The 15,136-nt window shown below is 41.0% G+C and overlaps 2 protein-coding genes and 1 non-coding gene across 4 annotated transcripts; 1 reads left to right on the top strand and 2 right to left on the bottom strand.

Annotated features, from left to right (window-relative positions):
• Positions 1-685: 685 nt before the first annotated feature.
• On the bottom strand, positions 686-4,561 carry LOC124066468. Of its 2 annotated transcripts, none has more exons than XM_046402854.1 (7): positions 4,407-4,561; positions 3,875-4,131; positions 3,271-3,465; positions 2,972-3,141; positions 2,667-2,816; positions 1,392-1,564; positions 686-1,305 (listed from the first exon to the last, which is right to left on the bottom strand). In XM_046402854.1, exons 2-7 carry the CDS (start codon positions 4,067-4,069, stop codon positions 896-898), a joined length of 1,293 nt encoding a protein of 430 aa, XP_046258810.1. In that variant the 5' UTR covers positions 4,070-4,131; positions 4,407-4,561; the 3' UTR covers positions 686-895. The 2 variants fall into 2 exon arrangements, with proteins under 2 accessions (XP_046258810.1, XP_046258811.1); XM_046402855.1 differs by having other exon boundaries at positions 3,884-4,131.
• Positions 4,562-9,109: 4,548 nt separating this feature from the next.
• On the top strand, positions 9,110-14,926 carry thumpd2 (THUMP domain containing 2). Its single transcript, XM_046401325.1, has 11 exons — positions 9,110-9,334; positions 10,017-10,155; positions 10,516-11,094; positions 11,220-11,353; positions 11,699-11,776; positions 11,857-11,909; positions 12,070-12,157; positions 12,363-12,434; positions 13,266-13,380; positions 13,833-13,953; positions 14,245-14,926. The coding sequence occupies exons 1-11, from the start codon at positions 9,224-9,226 to the stop codon at positions 14,591-14,593; spliced, it is 1,839 nt and encodes a 612-aa protein (XP_046257281.1). The 5' UTR covers positions 9,110-9,223; the 3' UTR covers positions 14,594-14,926.
• On the bottom strand, positions 13,007-13,094 carry trnas-cga. Its single transcript has one exon. It is a non-coding gene; the product is annotated as a tRNA-Ser (tRNA).
• Positions 14,927-15,136: the final 210 nt, after the last annotated feature.

Below are 15,136 nucleotides of genomic sequence, written 5' to 3'. Positions count from 1 at the left end.
CTAACTAACTCACACACCTTCATTTTCATTTATTCTTTGATATCTCTATTCCACACAAGATATGCGTCTGATTTCTTCAACGAATCTTTCACCAACCTAGACACACAGACATGCATGCAGTCTCACACACACACACATACACACTCCTTCCTGGGTTGACATTCACCCAGTGCTGCCAGCTACCCCACATAAGAGCTCCTTCCTGTGCTGCTCGCCCACCCGCTGCATCGCACACCGTAATGTTGCAATGGAAAGCGTCTTTTCAACCTTTCTGAGTGAGAGACACTTAACAGAAAGAGTCATCTCTCCTGGGAGCGTCACTCAAAATGTCTTCTTTCTCAGCGTGTCCTTTCACAAACGTGGAGGAAATGGTCTGTGCGCAGGTGGCTGACAGGTTGTTGTGCTTGTGACCTTCTGACGAGAGTGTGGTACGAAGAAGAAAGCCATGTGATTTCAGTCCATTTTTCTACCAGCTTAAGTTACTTTGAAATGTGCATGTGGTTTGTGAAACATTCAATCTGAAAATTTTTAAAAAGGCATTTCGAAATTTTACATATTCATTACACAACTGCTGGCCAAAGAAAATTTGTTTATTCAGTTACAGTTACAGGGGGGTTGTCATTTATGGAGAATCTTTGGGTTGTGTACTGTTGGTTGGACAAAAGACACTTTGGGCTTTGGGAAATCAAATAATGGGCAGTTTAATCTTTATTGAAAATAAGTATCAGTTCTCTTGCAGACAAATCTGTCGTTCAGCTTTGATCCAGCAATCAGTTTTAAATTATCTTAATAAATTACAAACAGCATTGCAAAATGCTTTCATGTTTCTGAGGTTTCACATGACTCTTTGATAAACAGCTGACATCTTGTGGTTGCTGCCGTCCAGTTAAGGCTTTCATGCACTTGTTGTGCTGTGAAGATTCTGATCAACCCTCTCAACCGGCTGTGTCTCCACAATACTCAGTTTCAAAGTTTCACCTCTCTGCTCGCGTTCCTCAGCCTCTTCTAGCCTCCCTCTCCTTTCTGTTTTGCCCTGTTTATCATCTTTTCCCATGTCTGCTCTTTGTTCTGTCCTGTCTTCTGTCTCCAGTCCAGTCTTGTCTTTACATCCTGGTTGAGTTCTTAGAGTTCTCAGTTTCTCACTAGCCTTGATAAAGTAGTTCTCCAGCTCTGCCACCGGTCCCTTATCAGAAAACAAATGGTCCAGGTATGCCTGGGCGTACTGATCTGAGGTGATCAGGTCCAGGTTAATGGAGGACACAGTTGCAGAAGTGGTACCAGGGCCAGGGACTTTCCTTCTCCTCCCTGTTAACATCATTTTTGGTTGGGTTAAATGCAGCTCAAATGAGAAAGGCTTAAACAACTTTCTTGGTTACTTCAAGAAAGTCTACCTGTCTCCGTCTCCATGGTGGACAGAGGGATGGTCACACTCTTTCCTGTCTCTCTGTCTGTCACAGTGAGTCCCGTCATGGTTCCCTCCTCAGGCATCTCGCTGGAGGGGTCACATGATGCCAGAAGATCCCCTCGACATTTCACAACACACACTGTACAAGACTTGTAACGCCTACAGTGAAGAGATTGGAGGTTGACAGGAAGGCAAAGAAGAGAAAACAGATATTATTTAGTTTATTATCTAGTTTGTCACCAACTCGTTCATTTGTGTATGAAACACTTTCAACTTCTTTCATAAGAAGCGCTTTATAAATGCATAGTCATTACTGAGACAGAAACCTGGATTCACCACTGCAAGATTACAGACGCTGTGTGTTTGTCAGTAGGTTTAAAAATTTATAGATGAAAAAGTAGAAGTTTTGACTTCCATGTAATTTTTCCTATTTTACTTATAAGCTGTTGGTTGTGCCATGATTGCAGCTACTGCTTGTCAGCCTGAATATATTTACTGTAAGCAGCAAGTCTAAATGTAAGCTGAAAGTTTAGGAGTAGACTTTCTGACAGTCTGTTAGTTTTTTTTCTGTTTTTTTGCTGTCATATCTGCAGCAGGCTGGAGAGCCTGTCTCGTAGTAGACAACCAGGCCCTGTGTGACTGTGTTTCCACTGTCAGTGTGCTTTATTAGGCTCCTGCTTGCACTGAAGTGCTGTGTGTTTGCTGTCTGACAACATCTTCAGTGTTTGTAGTCTGACTGTATGTTGTCCACCTACAGTCTCCAGCTGCACCAAAACATCATCAGTAAAAAACAAACTCTGCGGCACTGCAAATGGCTCATGCAACTTTATTTGATCCTGGCCAAACACGTTTCATTAAAAGGACAAAAAGATAAATCATTGCTTAAGCACTTTTAAACTCCAAGTCATTACCAGTCTGCAGCCAAAACACTCTGGAGCCAAAGAGTTGACTCATCCACCCTTTCTAACTAAAAGGCTGCACTTTCAGACAGCAACATCCCAGCTAAAATGTCCAAGTGGGCTGCTCATGGGATCAGTATGTCTAATGTCTAATCCCACATGGCAACAAACAAATACCAATCCCAATTTGTAGCACACTTTGGTCCAATTAGGGGCCCAAATGGACATAAATATGTGGCATATGGAGCCACTACCCTACAAACCCAGTAGGGCGCCAGATGAACATGGTGGCTGGTAAATTATTGCAAAGTGATGATAACCTCCACTATGTTTGTATGGTAGACTATGGTAGACTGTATTACCTGTAAGCAGGTATGATCTGTGTGAGGTCTTCCTTGTATTGTTCCAGTGCTGCCCTTGCCGCCACGGGCTCAGGCTTACCCTCAAGACCAGCCAGGTGAACCAACATCTTGGTGTTAAATGCTGCTCCGCTGGCCCAGTGCCTGAAAGACCTGAAGGACCAGAGCAAAACAAACTCCTCATGAGCTCGGCCCTTTAACTGCTGTACTGTGCTATGTTGAATTTTACTGTAGTACTCTTCTCTCCTCCATGCAACTATTTCATGTTTTACCTTTGCTCCATGCTCAGCTCTTATGTATTCTCTCACCTGGAGTCACAGTCTCCCCCGAGCAGGCAGGTCTTCAGCTGGGTGAGGGTGAGGCTGAGCTGGGCCTCCAGTCTGATGGCGTCCTGGATCAGCTTGCTTTTGTCACTCAGGTTGATCCTGCAGCGCTTCAGGTACTCCTCCATCACCTCCTGCAGCTCCCAGACTCTCTGCTGCAGGTAGTGATTCATGCATTGGTATTATAGCAGCAACCTTGTTTTTTTTCTGATTAGGAGATTCTCAATTAAACTTTGGTGTCTCACTTACAAATTTGCTTCATTATTTTCTATCAGAGGCTTTACCTGGCACGATGATGACCCTGCTGACTTTCCTTTCACACCTGATGGTTGTTTTGATGATGTGTACACCATATCCATCACCATAGTAACCACTAATCCCACCAGTCCTGCCAGGCGGGGCTCATCTGAGAAGGCTGACAATCGGCCAATCAAATCCCTCAGGTAGGTGGGCGCTCTGTTGGCGATGTCGCCCTGCAGCTGGGTAAGAAAAAATATTTTTTACCATTTGTCTCAGTAAAATAAAAATGCTAGGTGAGGAGATTGCTCTCCCTTCATTTAAAGAACAACTGTGAAGAGCATTTTGTCATCATCAAATTGCTCTTTGATGGCCATTGTATTGATTTGTACCACCAAGACAAACCCTGCCAGACCAGATTTCTAACACTGAGTGGTACTTCATTTTGCAAAATTGTTCTCTTAACTGTCTCAAGGCAACAACATCTTTCTTTCGCAACCTGTTCATCTCCATCTCCACTTCATGACTGAATGGATTTAAAGGGAAAATCGATGAGCTGCTCGGTCTGTTTGAAAAGCAGCAGATCACCTCATGTTTTGTAGTACACAACATCATCTTCAGTCGTACATACTGTCACACTTTCTTTCAAACCTTATTAACCTGTTGCAGTTGTTCCTGGAGGCAGGCCGAGGAGTCAAAGCTCTCGTCGTGATTGGCTAAGAGGACAGGGTGGACGACTCTGAGGTCAGGTATCGCACCGCCTTCCAACATGGTATCGTAGAGGAGAGAACCAATTGCATTCTTCACTTGAGAAAGCTCTTCTTCTGTTGAGAGCAGCTGGCCCATTATGACATCTCAATGTGTAGTTCCAAACCAGTAAATACTGTATTTCTAATTCATGGCAGCATCTGAGGAAAAACAGAAAAGAGGGAATATACTAAAGTGCAGGTAATACAGCACAAAAACAGACATTCAGCATTCAATAACTGGTGCCAATAGGTAACCGCATACTCAGATAATAACAGTTTAATTAAGTATTTGCTTTATTTTCTTTTATGAATGATTATAAACATCATGCATCATACAACGACCTTAAGGGTTTCAACACTTAAGTTGAAATTTCTACATAACTGAAGTAAAATATAAATCTATATTTAAATCATAATACCAGCAAGATGCATACCTCCAATGTCACCAAATTAGTACGCTAACATTTAAGCAGCATTTCAGTCAAATCTAATCTCTGTGTTTTGAGCAGCCGGCCTTTGTCTCATCACCTCCCCTCTTCCTCCTCCTTGCCCCCGCCTGCTGCAGTAAAGAGATTAACCAAGACAACACAGGGGCAGGATGTAGCTCAGCAGTAAACCTAGACCTCCCCCTGGCTTCCGTGACCAGGAAATGCAACTGCTGTGAACGCTTGTGAGAGTTTGACATGTCTTCAGGGCCAAGTAGGCCAGCTTGTTAGGGTTTTGTCCCGGTAATCTCCATCTGAGAAGGTTTTTGTTGCTTGTCTCTTGTTGGTGCATGGAAAATTAAAACCCCTGAGAACAGTATTTTTCGCTCTTTTTATAGCCCAACCTTTTATGTGGATGCATGATAGTGAAAGTAATGCTCCTTGTGCTGGGGGACTCCCTGGACCAGAGGTCCTTGGGAATGAAAGTAATAGCTACAAACTCTTTATGGCTGTGTTAAATATTGAAAAAAAAATAGGCCAAGGGCTTTCAGCTTTTTTTATTTAGTTAAATGGAACAGCGTGGTGGTGCGATGTTTTTTTACTTGATAAAATATGGGGCAAGGGGATTTGGGATTTTATATGGTGTGAGAGATGTTCTTTGTTAACTGGGACAAGGGCTTGTGCACTGTCAGACCTGTGCAGCTAAATCAAATGCCCCACACTGTGTTGTGGACTGTAACCCTGATTCATTTATTTCATGTCATTTTGCACAAGGCATTTTGTGTGCTCGCTAAAAAAAGAGAGAGAGTCATGTCCAGCAAAAATTAGATATAAGGAGTAATGACAATTTCACTGTAATTCAGTCACAGTTCAAATTGTAATTTAACTTTGATTCTTTAAAGTTGGTCTAATTGGCTGCTCTACACTGAATCAAATGGCTATGTGTAGCTCATTGTGACAAATACACAAAATTCTCACCACTTACAGCTAACTTTGCAATTAGTTAAAACAAAGTGGAGCTCAGAGCTGCTTAAGAGCTACATGTTCCCCTCAAGAGTTGCTAGAGACCGGACCAGAGTTGAATAGCGCTGAGAGCTGACTCATGGGCTAAAATGAATGGAGCTAAAACATAAATAGTGTCTAATAATGCCAACAACAGCAAGCAACAGCATTTATTCAGCTCAGTGACTCTCTGACAAACTGGATATCTACATTTTTAGAACTGTAAGAGCAGCTAACCTGGCTGAAACCAACTGCCCCACAAATAAAGGAAAGACAGTTTGACGTATGACAGTAGAAGCTGCTGGCATTGCTGCCGTATTGGGGCACTTGAAAAGAACCAACGCGTTGCTAATGTTATTAGTGACACCTGCGCTTTTCCAAGTCGTTACACTGAGAATTTGAAGTACACATGGGAAGTTATTATTGTGAAAAATAATAAGACTGTTTTGTGAGATAGAGGCAGCTTAGTGTGCTGACTTGTCGCAGTGAATAAGAGAATGAAATGCTGATGTTTGAAAAACTGAACACGGTGAGCTTGAACACATGCACCCTTTTCCTCGTCTTCTTCTCCTCCTCCTCCTCCTCTGTATTCATCTTTCTGTCCCTTCAGTCTGCTCCTCCTGCACTCCCCTATTTCTCCTGTTACTGCTGATGTTGATGGCTTCTGTCAGTTTGATACTGTGTTTACCTACTGAGGTCTGCCTCTCTCTGTCTCTTCCTCTCTCTTTGTCTCACTCCATGGGTGCTTGTCTGACTGACACACTTCACACTCCTCTGAGGGCAGTAAATATTTAAATGCGCTCACGTGACACACACACACACACACACACACACACACACACACACACACACACACTTCAGAAATGGGCATGCATGCACACGTGCGTATGTGCTTAAAGCGGGGAAAATTCACCCGCAGCCTCTCTTGTGCATTTTCGTTCTCCTTGTTTTCCTCTTTGTAAAGGTCTCATTTCCATCAGTGAGTGAAGTGAAGATGAAAGGAAAGAAAAGCAGAGAGGAGGGCAGGAAAGAGATGACGGGAGAAGAGCAAATCAAAAGAGACACAATAAAAGATAAAGTTAAGGTGATGCTGGTAGAGGAGAGGAGAGAATGACTGGACTCAACCCACCACACACACACACACACACACACACACAAATAATGTGACCTTCTAAATGACAATCCTCTTGAAACCTCACTGAATATTAATCTTCACGCACAGAATGTACATAATTCGGCTTAATGATGCCACTTGAAGCTCAAGTTTAATTCTCTAACAGAAAACAGATGATCGGGGAGTGGGCATATTATGTCTGTTATATGTGAGTTTGGGTGTAAGTGACTGTATACATTATGTGTATGTGGGTAGATCAGCAACACACAAAGACAACAGTGTAAACAGACTTTTCTATTAATATGATAACAAATAACTATAAAGTTGCTGGCGCTTGGTGTCCTCTCACCCCACCGTTGTGTTTTAAAAAATTCTGAGGGAAAAGTTTGTTAAATAAAGTATGAGGAAACTGCAGTGGGATGCTCCCTGTCCAACTCACAAAATGCATTTCTGGCTGTGCTGCTCTGACTCCCAAAGATCTTTCTAATAACTTAATTACTACCTGGTTTTCATTGAATTTCTTCCCTAGAACAGAAACAAAATTCAGTCTTTCATTCTACAAATGAAATTTTGTGAAATTAAGGTCAAAGGTCTGCAGCGTGAGTCTGCTTGTGTCTATTATTTGCTGTGCCAAACTTTAAATCTGTACTTTTATTCTGCATTGTTTGCAATTTTACCACACAGTTTACATCACTGTCTCTTTCGAAACTCTCTACATAAACACTTTATTGTCAGGGCTGCACTAATTAGTCCAGCATGATGAAGCTGGAAAACAAAGCAACTGTTTTCTTTGCCCTCCTCCATGCCCATGATTCATATATTTATCTTTTCCCTCCCTCTGTTTTTTCTCTATTCTGTGCCCTTTTCCCCTCCTCATCATTTCTTCTCTTCACTTCTCTCCTCTTCTATCCTCACTTTTCTGTCTGCTTTATCCCCCTCCCTCCCTCCAATCATTTATGGGGTGTGGAGGAGAATAAAAACAAGTTTAATGTACAGTAATACATCATACCATGGCTGGTGTGCCAGACGGCATCCATTTTGTGGAGCTGTTGTGTTCACTTAGCAGCAGTGGAGCTAATTATTGCAAATGGCAGCTGTTGAAAGGAATATTAATGTTTCCTTTCTACATGGATACATCCAGTATTATGGGCTGATGAAAGTCGTTACATGGTAAAGCTGAAAGGGAATGAGAGTGACAAAGAAAAGGTGAAACCTACCTTTTCAGCTGTGTCTTATTGTGTATAAGCCTCCATAAATCCAAATTTCTCTGTTTTAATTAAAAGTATCACCGACTAAATCTTGCAACCCAATAAAATTAACATCAGGTCCTCTGACTGTGAAATTTAATATTTATGCTTTCCATGCTAAATTAATGATGGAAAGCATTTATCAAATAAATGTAATGTAGCGACAAACTGAATTTAACTTGTTAAATTCTTGTTAGCAGTTTGGCTCCAGTGATGGCAATGTCTGCCTGTCTGTCTGCTGGTCCACGACTTCGGCCTCCTCAACCACTGAATGAATTGCCATAAAGCATAAACCATGGCCATATTTGTTGTTATAGAAAAACAATTACTTAACATGATTCCTCACCTTGTTATGAGCCTGCACTACACTGTGGCAGGTCACACCAGCCTGTCAGCATTTGAAGGGTTTATGGCACAAGGCAACAAGCAGAACACTGTTCATCAAATAAAGTAAGGAGATTAAATATGTTTGGGGACATTAAAATGTCACAGAGAAAAAAAGATGAAGATTAAAAAGTGTTGGAGGAAATGTGGCAAGGCGGGATGAAAGGCAGCGATAAGAAAGGGATTTAGAGTGTGAAGTGTTGAGACACAGATGGAAGGGGGAGCTATCTGAGTTCAGTGTGAACGTATAAATTTCTGCTGCAGGGCTTATTAAAAGTTCCCACTCAGCTTTGGAGGAATACCAGTTCAGAGCTGCTTCCAGGTAATACACTGCAGCAGAGGTGTGTGTATGCTGCGTCTATTTGGATCAATGAGTACTGAATGTATGTGTTCACATTTTTGTTGTCTTGTTGAAGTTGTGTGTGTGTCTGAATAATGTGTGCGCTGAAAAATGTGGGTGTTACATGAATATGTGTGGGTCTGAGTGATAAGAGATCAGTATTGTAGAAATCTATCTGTTGTTGTAAGTCAATGATTACATGTTCAAAATACCATGACTGTAGTTTAATCACGAGAACTTGACTGACTCCTGTTACAGATCCAATCAGAGTAACCGAACACATCAAGCATTCTGATTGGACCAGACAACCTGGGTACGGTGGCTTACAGCAAGCAAATCGAGTAAAATAATCATTTCACCAAATGTATACAAGTATATTAAAATTAAGGGTTGTTTTCATGGCATTTACGTTGTTGTATCATATTAACACAACATGATTACAACGAAAATTAATGTAAACAAATTTGAGCAGCGTTGGCACATTATTGGGCCATTTATTGTGATAAATATTACGATTTATGTGCTCTCTTTTAATGCTTGCAAAAACCAGCTTCCTGTTAACTTGTTCGACGGCATAACAGAGACCCCTACTGGCCAAGACTTGTCACTGCGGTGTGAGGACGTAGTTCCGTTTCCGGTGTAAACAAACAATCCAATATGGCGACTCTCAAGGAAGACACGGCAAACTTCTGCTAGAAGATATAAACATTTATTGCCGCTGAATACATTATTCAACATAATGACTGAACCGAGAAGTGAGGGCGGTTTAGTTCGCTATTACTGCACCGCCGGTAACGGGATGGAGCCTTTCTTAATTGACGAAGTCAAAAAGAAGCTGGCAGCTGAAGATGTGAGTGCTTCGCTTTCCAAGTGAAGAGACAAACCGACCGCTGTTCAAAAATTCATAACATACACTATGCATATATTTTTTAAAAATACAGTGTTGTCAAAGACATTGGCATTGGACCTGCGAAATCTTTTGACACGTGCTGTTAAACGTCAGCTAAAAACAAGAAATTAACTGTTAATAAATTTGTTTTGGTAACTAATGTCCGCATTTTGTAGTAGAGCTGTAGTACAAGATGAATATAAGCTTTGAGCAGCTCAAAGACTGTCATATAGATATATTTGTTATATTAATATTTATATACTTTCATAGTTGATAGCCGTCTTTACATGATATTTAGTTACTGTTTCTGTCAGCTGATATTAATGTTTGTTTTACAACTGTAAAAAGAATTTACTGTATCAGTATGTAGATTAGCTTAGACAGAAGTCTGAACTAATTAAATATGAAAGATTCTTGGCAACAGTATTTATGTGTAAAACAAACATGGTATCACCCAGTAATAGCAGCTCTTTCATAAAAATGTATTGTTTTTTATTAAGTTTGTGGAGGCATTTTTTGATTAAAGTGAGGTGGGCCCTCTCTGCCATAAACCAATGCTGGAAACCCTAAAATATTGGCCAATACACCAACTTTCTTATCTGTCTGTTATTTCATCTCAAGTTGATTTGTTGCATGTGTCCAGGTGTGTCAGATACCAGGTAAAGTGTTGTTCAGCTCCTCTGCAGGGATCAACAGAGTCAGTAAGCTGAAGGCTGCGGAGAGACTCTTCCTGCTGCTGAAACAAGACTCGCCCGTATGCCTGCCTGTGCACACCAGCCGAGGTACCAGCCTGACACATCAAATACACAGACACATGAATGGAAAACATGAGGAATATCTTAGCAGATCTTAAATTCTGTGCCTGTGTTTCAGTTCGTGATTACCTGAAAAGTTCAGTTAATAAAATATAAATTTTAATTTCATTCATCAAATGAGCACAATTAAATGAAAAAAAATGCTCAAATCACCTTGGATGATCTATTTTATTTAATACAATCGAAATTTAGTCAGATGAATGTCCAAAAGTAACGTTAATGGTAACAAAATAATTCTCTTCCCACAAGACTAAAAGTAAAATCTCCAAAAGAGAAACCACCTTCGTTACCATTTTTGTATTTACTTGTTTTCTGTGAAATTCATAGCAAAGGCAGCCTCTGTGCTGCAGTCCAGACTGTTGGGTGACAGCTATCAATGGACCAGTGCTGTACTGACATGGAGTCGCCTGCAGGGGGAGCTGGCAGACAGAAGGACTACTGTCAACACACCAGGCACTGGTCCACAAGTGACGACAAGGAGAGAGGAGGGGGAGAAGTGCCATGTGGAGTCTAGTGAAAGTACAGGAGGACAGAGGCAGGAGAAAAGCAACGAGAGGCAGAGAAGCGGTGAACAAAATGGAGCACCGACACTGGAAAAGAAGAGAAAGAGGGATGAAGAGGAAGAGGTGAAGGAAAGGAGGGATGCAGCTCGAGACTCTAGCAGTGAGAAGAATGTAAAGAAAGAGAAGACATCTGTGAGAGAAAAGTGCAGAGGCAGAGAAGAGGAGAGGGGACTGGTCATGGAGTTCTGCAGCTCTAGAACAAATGGTGAACATGAAGTGACATCAGGAACAGATTTCAGTGGCAACAACTCTGCAACACCAGGAGCAGCTGTCAATGCAGAAAGTAGCCTCAGGAGGCCAGATGACATAGCAAAGGACGTTGTTGTAGAAAATGTTGAAAAAGGTAATACATTTTTTTTTTAATTTTACAGTTTCTATTTAAACTGTGTAAGGTTAACATCTTTTCATTCCTATTCTGTGTTGATTCTTTATTTCCCTCTGTTTGTCACGTTTGCCTTCATGTTAAAGTGGAGATTACTGGAGGAAGTGATAAGACTTCACTGCTGCCCAGCAGGGTCAAACCAGAACCTTCTTCTGTCCTGGTGTCTTTTAGGATCAGTTGCAAGTGTACTGGATCTCTGTCCCAATACTTCAGCACTCAGGTAGAGGAAGTTGTTTATGAATCTGAATCTGATACCTCCATCGAATACAAATGTCTGTTTGTGTGTGTGGAGTCCATTTGACAGAGATTGGAAATTTGACTGCTTTGTAGTTTTTTATTTTACGGTGGATTGATGAGATGTATTTTTGCATGAAGTCTCACAATATGCAATTTTATCAGATGCTGACTCAAAGACCAACCCTTCTTACTCCTTAACCTACATATACACCTACCAGTGACTTTTCTCTGACTTCACACTACTTTGTTATGAGCATTTGTATTGTATGTATGTATGTATTTTACATTCAGAGTAATATTGTGTGTTTACACATTGTATCTAATATAGGAGGTGAACAAAATAATAGGTGTAGGCCTGAGCAGACTGTTGGGCTGGAAGGCTGACCTGAAGAATCCTCAGCTGGAGGTAAACTCTTTCACCATCTTAAAAGTCTACTTAGTTGTATGGATTTGTTATTCATCATTAGTTATTTGATCGGTCCGCAGATAAACATTTATTTGAGTGATGACCACTGCCTGCTGGGGATCCCATTAACCAGGTTGTTAACAAAAACACTTTTTAATATTATTACACTTATTGCTAATGATTATGTGCCGTCTTCTTGGAGGGTCCATCAAATCCCCTTGAAGCTGCAGACTTTGAACAGAGCCAATTCATTTGATAAGCAGTCATTCATAAGTTATGTGTCTTTCCCTCAGGTTACCTCTGGCTAACCGGTGCTACATTAAAACCACAGGACTGAGGTCTACTGTAGCCTGGGCTATGGCCTCATTGGCTCAGATACAGGTACTAACACACATACGTGCTGGCTCCCAGCTGCTGTATTTTTTATCTGGGAAGAAACTAACTTATTATGTGCACATTTTTGTCTATGTATGCAAATCAGAAGGCATCATCAGACAATACCAGCAAGGCCTGTTCTTGTATCAGAATGTGGTTTAATGCTGCCCTTTGGTCACAGTCACACTGCATGTTGTCTCCTGCTTCCCAGCCAGGCTTCTGTGTGGTCGACCCGATGTGCGGGGTGGGAACCATCTTAATCGAAGCCGCACAGGAGCACGAGGTCAGAAATCTGCACAGAACTCCTGCATATCTGTCAAAAGTAGAAAACTCTGACATTTTTGGAAACAGTTTTGGAATTGTGTGTTAAACATTTGAAAATGATGGCAACACATTTTACAGTTGTTAACTTGTTTTTTACACATGTATTTTAATGCAAAGAATATTGTTCAGATATGCTCTAATAGTGTAATTGTTCTGAATTGGTAATTCCGTGTAATGTTTCCATTTACGAACAATGCACGTTTTTTATGATTTGGTAAATTTTGTTTATTGAATGCTTTGAATTTGAAAAATCACTTAAGAAAGAAGAAGAAGAAGAAAGAAGAAAGTGACATATTTTGTCATTGGAGGGAACTCACTCCAACGAAATTTGTGCTCTGCATTTAACCCACCCAAGTGACGTGCACACACACACAGCAAACCCGGGGCAGTGGGCGACCGCGTGCAGCGCCCGGGGAGCAGTGGGGGTTAGGTACCTTGCTCAAGGGTACCTCAGCCATGGACACCGGGACGGGGAATCGAACCAGCGATCCACCGGTTACGGGTCCAACACCCTAACCGCTGATCCACGACTGCCCCACTCACGAACAGGATTCGAACCTGTGCGGGGAAACCCCATTGGATTTCGAGTCCAACGCCTTAACCTCTCGGCCACCGTGACTACGCCACTTCTGATCTCAATAGAAAAACCAAAAGTTTTGTTTGTTTTTTTTAAAAAAAGAATACGTTTAATACATAGGATATGGCCTTTGGTAATAGTATATTGAATTGTACTGTGCAACTGTAACACCACTAATATAATTTGATTTATCCCTCTCACTGGGCTCTCCAGGCTGCTTGTTTCCTGGGTGTGGACATTGATGATGGACAGCTACACAAAGCCAGTGAGAACATAGAGTTTTCAGAGCTCAGAAACAGAATACACCTGCTGAAAGCATCGTCTATGGGTAAAAAAAAGTTAAATGTGTGTCATTAAACCTTTTACATTTTTGCCATTAAGTTAATGTTCATAAGGGGAGAGACCTACAGTGGATGCCTCAGTAAAATCAGTTTCTGGGTAGGAGTTTTACTGTCAAGTTATAAATGGTCAACAGGTATTTATATTCCTTTGTCCTTAAATTAATGGTCATCAGTAAGATATACAAACAAAAAAGTAATATTCCTATATAATCGTCATATGCATGTCCAGTGGTTTTATTAAACCTGCCTACATGTTTTGTTGTATAGTGGTTCGTACACTTTATAACATTTAGACTTTAGAAGTATAGAATGTAGAATACATTCACTTAGAAAAAGACATTTGTACATGAGGAAATATAGTAGGTATCAGGAGGTGAGTGTGGGGCCCGCTGTCATGTATTACATTACCTTTTGTCTTGTCTGTCCTCTCTGTGTGCAGCACTGCCTCTGCCCAGCGCCAGTGTGGACATTGTTGTCTGTGACCTGCCATTTGGCAGGAAGTTTGGCACCAAAACAAACATGGCTTCCAACCTGCCACTCATCCTCAGTGAGATGGAGAGGTTTGTGCCTCTGTGTGTCTGTTTCCATTGTTTCGCTTGAAATTATCCAGTGAATCAGAAAATGTTACGAGTTTGAGTTGTTTTGAGTTTCTGTGTTTGTGTTCATGAACTGTGCAAAATTCTCATCCAAGTCAAATTGCATATCAGAATAAATTCATTTTGTCCTGTTATTTTTAAAGTAAAACACCTTTTAATTTGGCATTAGAAATTTTAGTAAGCATGAGAGGAATATTATATATCCAAAAAATTAGTTAGAACTGTAATTAATTTGATTAATGTTTCTGTGTACAGGATCCTCTGTATTGGTGGTACGCTGGTTCTGCTTCTCAGTCCTCAGTTATCCTGTCTGCTGAAAAAACTTGTGGCACAGAAAAACACTGGACCAACATCGAAAGAGGAAACAAAGCCTCAAAGTGGGACACAAGTCTGCCCGTGTCCTTCTTCAACTTCCACAAGGCAGCAGACCATCCAGATCCACCAGGGAATCAATTCCCCACTTGCCCAGAAAACAGGCCATCAGTCTGGGCTACAACACAGTCTGCCTCCCCCTCTCTCCTCCTTGAAACATCAGGCAACTCTGAGAGTCAGCTTAGGGTTGATAGATGGACTTCTCCATAAGTATGTCAAGATAGACAGTTGATCAGTTTTGGTGGAGATTCCATTTCAAAGTAATTTGTTACTTGTTATAAAAAATGTTGAAATACCACAACTACTTAGAACTACTGTTTTTGTTTGTCTGCCTCCCACTTTCAATTGTAAATTATAAGAACAAATTTATATTTTTTAATAACGATGAGTTCAGTTCAGTTATTGTTGAAGGTTCATGTCACCTAATTCAAAAATGTTGCTCACTGATGTTTTTTGGGCCACGAGGTCTAACCTTTTGCTGCACAGAAAATACTTGTTGGATCGATGCATTGTTGGATTTGACATGCCATGGAAAATGTGGAATAACACTGGCTTTGTTCTGTGAGCAGACTGAAATGACAACTATAAAGTTTCTGTAATAGGACATTTGTTATGGCTGTTAACATAGACCCCATAGGCTGAATCATAATGTTGCCATCTGCCACTGTTTAGCCCTGCTTAGCCCAGTTTTACATTGTGGGTCAGATAAGGCCACATGGGGCTTAGTGTTTTCATGAATTTCCCTGTTAGCTACAATCTTCCAGTGTTTTTACTG

The sequence above is a fragment of the Scatophagus argus genome, chromosome 10 (assembly GCF_020382885.2).
Source record: "Scatophagus argus isolate fScaArg1 chromosome 10, fScaArg1.pri, whole genome shotgun sequence".
Lineage (NCBI taxonomy): Eukaryota > Metazoa > Chordata > Actinopteri > Scatophagidae > Scatophagus > Scatophagus argus.
This window is presented reverse-complemented; position numbering and strand designations above follow the sequence as displayed.

What these genes read in the sequence shown, in the direction of transcription:
- LOC124066468 (XM_046402854.1), bottom strand. Translation starts at nt 4,069, where the DNA reads ATGGGCCAGCTGCTCTCAACAGAAGAAGAGCTTTCTCAAGTGAAGAAT. An exon ending in AACTGCAACAGGTTAATAAG is followed by an intron (nt 3,466 to 3,874) that starts GTTTGAAAGAAA and finishes TTTCTTACCCAG; the next exon opens with CTGCAGGGCGACATCGCCAA. An exon ending in CACCATGGAGACGGAGACAG is followed by an intron (nt 1,306 to 1,391) that starts GTAGACTTTCTT and finishes TGATGTTAACAG; the next exon opens with GGAGGAGAAGGAAAGTCCCT.
- thumpd2 (XM_046401325.1), top strand. Translation starts at nt 9,224, where the DNA reads ATGACTGAACCGAGAAGTGAGGGCGGTTTAGTTCGCTATTACTGCACC. An exon ending in GCCTGTGCACACCAGCCGAG is followed by an intron (nt 10,156 to 10,515) that starts GTACCAGCCTGA and finishes TGAAATTCATAG; the next exon opens with CAAAGGCAGCCTCTGTGCTG. An exon ending in GCTGAAAGCATCGTCTATGG is followed by an intron (nt 13,381 to 13,832) that starts GTAAAAAAAAGT and finishes CTCTGTGTGCAG; the next exon opens with CACTGCCTCTGCCCAGCGCC.